Source organism: Hibiscus syriacus, unplaced genomic scaffold (genome assembly GCF_006381635.1).
Source record: "Hibiscus syriacus cultivar Baekdansim isolate YM2019G1 unplaced genomic scaffold, ASM638163v2 tig00110831_pilon, whole genome shotgun sequence".
In the NCBI taxonomy this organism is placed as follows: Eukaryota; Viridiplantae; Streptophyta; class Magnoliopsida; order Malvales; family Malvaceae; genus Hibiscus; species Hibiscus syriacus.
The window spans coordinates 4,395,295-4,405,616 of NW_024062882.1; the positions used below are offsets into that span (position 1 = coordinate 4,395,295).

The following is a 10,322-nucleotide window of genomic DNA, read 5'->3' on the forward strand; positions in this document are numbered from 1 at the left end:
ATTCATAATCTTTATTAATTGTTGACATGTACACGCACCCGCAAATAGAGTTGCTCAAACTTGAAATCTTTTGAGAGAACAACATTCCTTTTCAATGGTGTTCTTGCTAATTTCTCGAAAACGTAAAATGTTCCGATCGCTTTTCTATGCATTATTCATCTAACCCTACTTAAAAAATAATTTTTCAATACCTCGTATGAACCATTTTTTTGAAGTATTATTCTAGTACATCTGCCCAATTTCCTTAAATGAAATAATTTTTAAAATTTATTTATTTTTTAAGTGAAAGTAATTGGTCCAGACAAAATGATTAGGCTTAATACAAAAAAAACATATAAACTATACCTAAAATTGATTTTGTGTCTAAAGAATTTTTTAAAAAAATATGCGCATAATACTTTTTTTATTACAATTTTAGGTGTTTATTGTTAAAAAAATTGTTAAATGACATACAACACATTTATATTTTTTTTCATTTTTTTAAAAATAAGATATTATTTAAAAATATTTTTTTAAAAAATAATCTGAATATCACTAGAGTGTACTCGCTTGAGCTAATTTCGCCGAAATTTGCTGTGTATATTGTTGACGACTACCAGCACAATAAACGTCGGCGGGCAGCAAATTATGTACGAACATTACATTGTTTGTTTTATTTTTTTACTATTTTGATTTTTATTATGCCAATATTTTTATAAGTATTTATTTAATAAAAAATGATATATAAAATATATAAATGTGAATATTTAATCATTTCATTTCATTAAAATGAAAAATTGTATCTCTATCGTTCTTAAAATATTAATTATTTAATTTTAAATTTTTTTTTAACTTCCTTCTTTATAATTTTCCAATTTCAGCTTAATCCGTGAACAAAATTACCGGCTTCCACGAATATAAACTCTCTATTGGTTCACTAAACTAAAATGGACTAAACAACTTAAAACAATAATCTTTTGTACTAATATTTAGTTTCTACTAAATTCAATATCCTTTGTAATTTATTCCTTGAAAAAAAATCTATACCTAATTTTTTAGATAAACTACGAGTTTAGTATCTAAATTATCAGTTTTAGTCCATTTTAGTATATAAACTTTTATTTTTTTAAAAGCACACCCAACATATAGTTTTATTTATTTATTTTAGTATATCGTCGTTAAAAACTTAACGTGTTTAATATTTAAACTATTAGTTTTTATTCATTTTAGTACCTAAACTTTTAATTTTTTCAAAATCTAACGTTAAGTTTTTAACGAGGGTACTAAAATGAAATAAAAAATAAACGTTATGTATGATTTTGAAAAAATTAAATATTAAAACGGACCAAAATTGTCAGTTTAGATAGTAAGCTAGTAATTTACACTAATTTTTAAATATAGACTTTGGTCATTTCGGTGACACGGTTAGAAACAATAATTTGATCCAAGTTCGACAAGTTTTAATTTGACTCATTTTTTAAATCGAGTTTGGATTGGATTGGTCAAATCTTACAATGTGATTAAAAATGTCTGGGTATGAAATTAGAAAATATATGAAGTTGAGGGACTAAATGTTGGTTTATCCTCGGATATAAAATTAAAAAAATTAACTAACAATAAGTAGTTGAATTGTCAGCGTGTTTTGCTTAATATGATATTAAGACAGACCAAAAGGAAATTAATTTCTCACAAAGAACACAAGATCTAGATTTCACTTGTTTCTTTTTCAAGCAAATTTCAATTTTTCATGACTTGGCTTTGATTTCCATCGAACGCCGAGATTCTCACAGATCTGAAGAATCCAAAGAAAATCAGCTCTCGATGTCAGCTTCCCAAACACTCGGCGGCCCGTCGCGGTGCGGCCGCGTGCTTGGCCCGTCATTCGACAAGATCATCAAACACGCCGCTTGGCGTAAGCACTCTAACCTCGTTTCCTCTTGCAAATCTGCCCTCGACAAGCTCGAAACCCTCTCCGACGCCGGCGTACCGGATCCAGCTTCTCCTTTGCTCGGCCTTTCCTCTTACGACGCCGATTTCGTCCTCAACCCCATCCTACTCGCCCTCGACTCTAATTACGCCAAAGTCGCCGATCCCGCCCTCGAATGCGTCTCCAAATTATTCTCCGCCGGCGTCGTTCGTGGAGAGATCGAAGGCAACAACACCGATTCGATACTCTACAAAATTATCGAGAGTGTTTGTAAAGTCGGCGGCATTGGCGAGGAATCGGTCGAGCTACCTTTGCTACGAGCTTTGCTAGCCGCTGTTAGATGCCCCAGCGTTTTGATCCGTGGCGATTGCTTGCTTCAGGTAGTGAGAACTTGTTTCAATGTGTATTTAGGTGGTTTAAATGGAACTAATCAGATCTGCGCTAAGTCTGTTTTAGCTCAGATTATGCTCATTCTGTTCGCCCGTGCTGAAGAGGATTCCATGGATGTTACTATCAGAACCGTGTCAGTTAGTGAGCTTTTAGAGTTTACTGATAAGAACTTAAATGAAGGGAGTTCAATCTATTTTTGTCAGAATTTCGTTAGTGAGGTTATTAGTGCTAGTGAAGGAGTTCCGGATTTGAAGTTTTCACAACCGGTTGCGGTGTCGCAAAATGGCGAGTCTAAGGGGGAGGAGGAGGAAATCAGGGAGGAAGAGGCGAAGAACGGTGTGGAATTGGGTGCTGGTGGGGTTAGTAGTAAAATTAGGGAGGATGCATTTATTGTTTTTAAGAATTTGTGCAAGTTCTCAATGAAGTTTTCATCCCAGGAGAATCCTGATGATCATATCCTTTTGAGAGGGAAGATATTATCTTTGGAACTCCTCAAGGTTATTATGGATAATGGGAGTTCAATTTGGCGCTCAAATGAGAGGTAAGTTGTTCTATATTATTCCTTAAATACGGGGCTTACTACTATTAATATAAATACACGATTAGTTAAGTTTATTATTTGATATATAGCCTGTGTAAAATTTATTTTACATAATTTAATTCCAAATACTAATTCTAAAGTCTAAACCCTAAACCTAAGATTAAACGCTAAACTGAAACCTAAAACCCTAAATGTTACACGTCACATTAAAATAGACATGCTTGTGTAAACTAAAGTTAACACAATATGTATCATATAATATTCCAATTAGTTAATGGATTATTATCCCACAATGGCGGTGGAAAAAATTCACAAGCGGGGCTCTAATGTTGTCGTGTGTCCTATTTAGGATTTGTAGTTTAGAGTTTAGAGCTTATAATTTAAGGATTAGGGTCATTTAAATATGCCACATGGCAGTAATATAACCCCGTTTGTGGATTAATTCTTTTACAGTACCAGTGTATGAAATAATTACCCTTAGTTAATACGGTTGTTTGCATGTTGCCATATTACTTCAGGCTTTATTAGATTTATCAGGTAGTAGCCAGCCTACTTGTAATATAATTATGTAATTATTTAAGAACTTTAAAATGGTAATGAATCTTTGGATTTTGGCTGTTTTCCAACCTAATCAAGATAAGTTTTTTTTTGAATGATTGAAGTTCAATTTCAACGTCCAAACAAAGCAGAAAAAACGTTTAGGTTTCATATTCTGAAAATGGACATTGGTGGTCTTGGGCCTCCAGATATGAGCAAAACTAAGAAAAACAATTGAATGAACCTGTGTCAGGCTAGCTGGTTCAAGTAATCACCCCAATTCTTGGCACAGTAACTCCCAAAATAACCATTTCTTGTCAAATGATTGTATACTGGGTAGTGGATTTTGCATGATTTATCTGAAGAATAATTTCTTAGCAAGTTACAGAAAAGAAATGAAAATGCTTCAAAACCATATTTCTGTTTTTAACATGATCTTTTTTTATCTTGCAGCTTTTGAATGTTATGTAGTATTTATGATAAATAACTCGCTTGTTTTCTTGCAATCTTCTGTTAAATTTGTTCAAGTGTTCTTATATAATGTGTTACATCATGCAGGTTTCTTAATGCAGTTAAGCACTTTCTCTGCTTATCATTGTTAAAAAACAGTGCACTGTCAGTGATGTCTATCTTTGAGCTCCAATGTTCTATTTTTATGAGCTTGTTAACAAAGTACAGGTCAGGACTAAAAGCTGAAATTGGAATATTCTTTCCCATGCTAATCCTCCGAGTTCTAGAGAATGTTCTCCAGCCAAGTTTTGTACAAAAAATGACCGTGCTTAATATGTTGGAAAAGATTGGTGGGGATTCACAGATTATCATTGATATATTTGTGAACTATGATTGTGATGTGGATTCACCTAACATATTTGAAAGGTATTTCTTTTTTCTATTCGTTTAATTTCTCATACTTCATTATTTTTTAATATTGTACTTCAATTAAATGTATCAAAACACTTTCTTGTCAAATCACATGGTGAAATCATTTATGAATTTGATATCTTTTCTCAAATTTTGAAAAATGATGGTTGGTCAACATAGAAATTAGCTCAAGCACCAGTCATCTGATGATATTCTTAGAGCTTGTTATGCATTTTTTCCCTTTTTCTTTTAGTTTCTCATTCTCATTCTCATTCCTTCAGATTTTTGCAGGATTGTCAATGGCCTTCTGAAAACTGCGCAAGGGCCACCACCGGGTTCAACCACAACTTTGTCTGCAGTCCAGGATATTACCTTCCGGCATGAATCAGTGAAATGCTTAGTTGGCATCATTAAGTCAATGGGAGCTTGGATGGACCAACAGCTGAAGATAGGTGACTCTGACTTGCCTAAGGGCTTTGAGAGTGACACTTCAGCAGAGAGCCATATAGCCCCACCTGCAGAAGATGGATCAGTCCCTGATTCTGAGTTACATCCAGACATAAATTCTGAATTGTCAGATGCTGCTACTCTTGAGCAACGCCGGGCTTACAAGATTGAACTCCAGGTTATTTTAACGGAGGGCTGCTTTGATATATATCATAATAATTTTCCATATTACTATTGGCTTCTATCCTTTCATGGCTTAATTTTATATTTAGTTATCTCCTTTTCTTTACAAGCTTGGTTTTTTAGTGACAGCTTTACTGGGTTTACATGCAGAAAGGTGTCCAATTGTTTAATAAGAAGCCATCCAAAGGCATTGAGTTTCTTATAAGAACTCAAAAGGTTGGTGACTCTCCAGAGGAAGTGGCTGCTTTTCTTAAGAAAAACACCACTGGACTGAGTGAAACCATGATCGGTGATTATTTGGGTGAAAGGGAGGAATTTGCTTTGAGAGTCATGCATGCTTATGTTGACTCCTTCAATTTCAAATCTATGGATTTTGGTGAAGCGATAAGGTTCTTCTTAAGCGGCTTCAGGTTACCAGGAGAGGCACAGAAAATTGACCGCATCATGGAAAAGTTTGCTGAGCGCTATTGTAAATGCAATCCAAACTCATTTACTAGTGCAGATACTGCTTATGTCCTGGCATATTCTGTCATAATGCTCAACACTGATGCCCATAATAACATGGTCAAAGATAAGGTTTGTTTGTCAAATCCGTTTTTGTTTCTTCAGTACATCGCTTAATTGTGGAATTTTGCTCACATGCTTGCTTATGCTTGCACTTATCTTTTGAAGAACCTCTATGATCTATTGTGTGTCTCGTAAGCCAGTCTGGTGCTTAAATTCCATTGACAATAATATGGAATTTTCCTCTTAGTTATGCAGATTATGATTTTAATTTTGCAAAGTTTACGGTAGATTTGATTATATTCTAATTTATGTTATATGTTGCATCTGAATACAGATGACCAAGTCTGATTTCATCCGAAACAACCGAGGAATAGACGATGGCAAGGATTTACCTGAGGAGTATCTTGGTGCTCTTTATGATCACATTGTGAAAAATGAAATCAAGATGAATGCTGATTCTTCTGTTCCTCAAAGCAAGCAGGCAAACAGCTTGAATAAGTTATTGGGTTTAGATGGTATACTCAATCTGGTCAGCTGGAAGCAGACAGAAGAAAAGCCTTTGGGTGCAAATGAGCTTCTCATAAGACATATCCAAGAGCAGTTTAAGGCTAAGTCGGGAAAATCAGAGTAAGTTTTATTTGAATACATTTAGAAGGTTTGTTATTTCCAAGATGACTTGTGGGGCAGGTAATAGTTGAAGTTTTCCATTTGTAGGTCAATATCAGTTGTCTTGAATCATAGTCACAATTTGATAGTCTTAACTGTGTATGCTGCCTCATACCTTTTATATGTGAGCTTCAGATGATTTTTTGCATGTCTTTAATACGATTACATGTGATAGGTTGTGATATGTATGTTATCTTATTAAGTCATTTGATATGTAGTTTATGGCTGGCATAAAACTCCAGTAAGTCTACTACATGCATCAATAAACGAAGAGGATTTTTCTTCTACTTCTTCCTCCCTCTTATTCTCCTCATCCCGCTTTTGTGTTAAATTGATCTATACTTTTCTCATCCCAAAATTTCCCAGAAGACCAACTACATAATGTTCGTTAATGGTAGTTTTCTTTTTTGCCCTTTGCTGTTGCAGGTCCGTTTATTATGCTGTTTCAGATGTAGCAATCTTGAGGTTTATGGTGGAGGTCTGCTGGGGACCCATGCTGGCTGCATTTAGTGTCACACTTGACCAGAGTGATGATAGACTTACTACCACTCAGTGTATACTGGGCTTTCGCTATGCTGTGCATGTAACTGCAGTTATGGGCATGCAGATACAAAGAGATGCTTTTGTCACATCTGTGGCGAAGTTTACTTTTCTCCATTGTGCTGCAGATATGAAACAAAAGAATGTTGATGCTGTAAAGGTAAATAATATTTTTTTGCACATAATAACGAAGAATTAAACTGTGCCCCTGGCTTTCTCATGTGATATGTCATAGGAAGAATTAGCATTGTTGTATCTGAATTCTTACACTTAATTTGTTATGCCTTTTTTTTTTAAGGAAAAGACGGTTTTATTACTGATTTTTGTTATGCCTTTTGATTCCTTTTTATCTGAATTCGCTTGGTTATAGTATAAGTTCTTGCTGTGATGTGTTCTTTATATCTCATTTGTTCAAACATTTAATTTTATACAGGCAATAATATCTATAGCCATTGAAGACGGTAACAATCTTCAGGAAGCCTGGGAGCATATATTGACATGCCTGTCCAGAATTGAGCATTTGCAACTATTGGGAGAAGGTGCAGCGACTGATGCATCCTTTTTATCTGTGTCCAACACTGAAACAGATGACAAGCTGGAAAAATCTGTCGGTCTTCAATATCTGATGAAAAAAGGAACTCTCCAGAATCCAGCTGTAATGGCAGTCGTCCGAGGGGGCTCATATGATAGCACCACTGTCAGAGTCAATAGTTCAGGACTGGTAACTTCAGAGCAGATTAACCAATTCATTGCAAACTTGAATTTATTGGACCAGATAGGAAATTTTGAGTTGAACCATGTTTTTGCACATAGCCAAAGGTTAAACAGTGAAGCAATCGTGGCATTTGTGAAAGCCCTTTGCAAAGTTTCTATGTCAGAGTTGCAGTGTCCAACAGACCCTCGTGTTTTTAGCCTCATAAAACTAGTTGAAATTGCGTAAGATTCTTATCTGTTTTTTCTTTTAGAAAGTTTCCTGTACTGCGATCACCAACAGATCCTCACGTTTTTAGCCTCATAGATCATTGTCGATGCTCTCTCCAGCACATCTATCTCCCTCCTTTGTGTTCCTATGGAAAGTACTTATTCTGGAATGTTATATTGCAGGCATTACAATATGAACCGCATCAGATTAGTCTGGTCTCGAATGTGGAATGTTCTCTCTGATTTCTTTGTTTCGGTTGGATTGTCCGAGAACTTATCTGTATCAATTTTTGTGATGGATTCATTGCGGCAGCTTGCTATGAAATTCTTAGAGCGCGAGGAGCTGGCAAATTATAATTTTCAGAATGAATTCCTGAGGCCATTTGTGATTATTATGCAGAATAGCAATTCTGCAGAAATAAGGGAATTAATAGTTCGATGTATTTCTCAGATGGTCCTCAGCCGTGTCACTAATGTGAAATCTGGATGGAAAAGTGTTTTTATGGTATGCTAAAGTCTCGTAAGTTTTAAGTTCTCATGCAAGCTCTGATAACCTTTATTTTCACAAAATCTTTATTTCCCTCTCAGGTGTTCACAACTGCTGCTGCTGATGAGCGGAAGAATATCGTCTTGTTGGCTTTTGAGACGATGGAAAAAATAGTGCGAGAATACTTTCCTCATATAACCGAGACAGATGCGACCACTTTTACTGATTGTGTAAGATGCCTCATCAAATTCACAAATAGCAAGTTTAACAATGATGCTAGCCTCAATGCTATTGCATTTCTCCGGTTTTGTGCCCTCAAGCTTGCTGAGGGTGGATTTGTATGTGCTGATAAGAGCTCGGAAAATGGTTCATCTGTTTCAGTTATAAATAAGGATGGTTCAGATGTACAAAGTTCGGCTTATATTGATGATCACGGATCATATTGGCTTCCTTTGCTAACAGGTAACTTGATAGTTTAGTTGCTTGCAAATCCTATAACCTTGCTGTCACTGTTATGCAATATGGATGAATAATCGGCTATTTGTGTGATCGAGTCCTTAGCAATCAAAGAAAGCCGATTGGTGAATATAGAAAAAGTGACTGACGAATGAGAACATGTCCACGTAATTTTTTTTATGCTTTCTACCTCGTTCTTGTAGATCTCTATCGGCAATTTACTCCCAACCTAGGCGTTGTCTGCATTGTGATGACTCCAGATAAAATGTTTTCTTATACCATTTTAGGTTTCGACGCATATTTTCCATGTTGATTGGAGGCATGATTGCCATCACCTTTCCCTGTCAATGTTGCAAAAATAAAGTGTCTTTCCTCTTTTAAAATTAAAGAAATTCGATATGATGTTTCAGGTTTATCGAAACTAACATCGGACTCGAGATTAGATATCCGAAAGAGTTCAGTGGAAGTGCTTTTCAACATCTTGAAGGATCACGGTCATCTTTTCTCACGAGCTTTCTGGGTTGGAGTTTTTAGTTCTGTTGTTCTCCCCATATTTAATGGTGTACATGGAAAGAGAGACGTGCCCATAAAGACGAGCAGGATTCACCAACTTTAAGATCCTCCCATCATGATGGAAGTACGTGGGACACGGAAACTTCCACCGTCGCAGCTCAGTGTTTAGTTGATCTGTACCTTAGATTTTACAGTGTATTGAGGCCCCAGCTATCAGATGTGCTATCAGTATTGACTGGATATTTGAGAGGCTCAATACAGGGTCCTGCAAGCACCGGAGTTGCAGCAATCTCCCGTTTGACAGGAGAGTTGGCAAGCAGACTCTTGGAAGAGGAATGGCGAGAAATCTTTATCGCTATAAAAGAAGCTGCTGTATCGATGTATCCAGGGTTTATGAAGCTTATGAGAAAATTGGATGACATCGAGGTGCCTGACAATTCTCAATCCCGTACTAGTACCGACACAAGTTCTGATCACGGCTTCTCCAACGATGATCTCGGGGATGCCAGTATGCACACTGTAGCTTATGTGGTTTCAAATATGAAGAATCATATCGCCATCCAGCTGCTCATTATGCAGGTTTCTCCCGTTACAAACCGCAACATTTCTGTGTCATGCGACATAATTAGTCACCATCTGTTTTGGCTTTTTTTTTTTCAGGTTATAATCGACATGTACAAGACGAATCTACAACTCTTGTCAGCTGCCAACATCAACATCATTGTCGAGACGGTGTCTTCCATTGCGTCACATGCTCAGCAACTGAACTCCGAGAGTACTCTTCGAAAGAAAATACGGAAAGCATGTTTGGTTTTAGAGCTTTCCGATCCCCCTTTGGTTCACTTCGAGAACGAGGCTTATAAAAAATACCTCGACTTCCTCCAAGATATTATAAAAAACAATCCATCATTCGCCGAGAAGACAAACCTAGAATCACAACTCGTGGCAGTGTGTGAGAAAATATTGCAGATATACCTCAACTGTACCGACAACCAGTATGTGATGCAGGAATCGATTGAGAAACCGATGTTACGTTGGGTGCTTCCGTTGGGTTCGGCCAAAAGGGAAGAACTGGCGGCAAGAACATCTTTACTTGTCTCGTCATTGAAGGTATTGAGTGGTTTGGAGAAGGATTCCTTCAGAAAGTATTTTCCGAATTTCTTTCATCCGTTGGTGGCTCTGATCCGGTGCGAGCATAGCTCCGGCGAAGTTCAAGGTGTTTTACGGAACTTATTCGAGTCATATATAGGTCCAATGATAATGCAGTAACACACACACATATTTTATCTTTTGTACCATATTCTGGTTTTAGATTCTGTGTTAGTTTTTATTTTATTTTTTATCATAAGAAGAGCGTATAAGCTAAA

The 10,322-nt window shown here is 36.3% G+C and overlaps 1 protein-coding gene across 1 annotated transcript; it reads left to right on the top strand.

The window, feature by feature from the left end:
* The first annotated feature begins 1,682 nt into the window (after positions 1–1,682).
* Positions 1,683–10,322, top strand: LOC120142728 (brefeldin A-inhibited guanine nucleotide-exchange protein 1-like). The gene is given in 12 exon segments (XM_039157239.1): positions 1,683–2,837; positions 3,933–4,250; positions 4,527–4,860; positions 5,016–5,441; positions 5,707–5,999; positions 6,465–6,738; positions 7,012–7,514; positions 7,683–8,004; positions 8,088–8,448; positions 8,853–9,023; positions 9,026–9,534; positions 9,616–10,322. Coding segments are annotated over 12 exon segments (5,157 nt in total). The 5' UTR covers positions 1,683–1,800; the 3' UTR covers positions 10,225–10,322.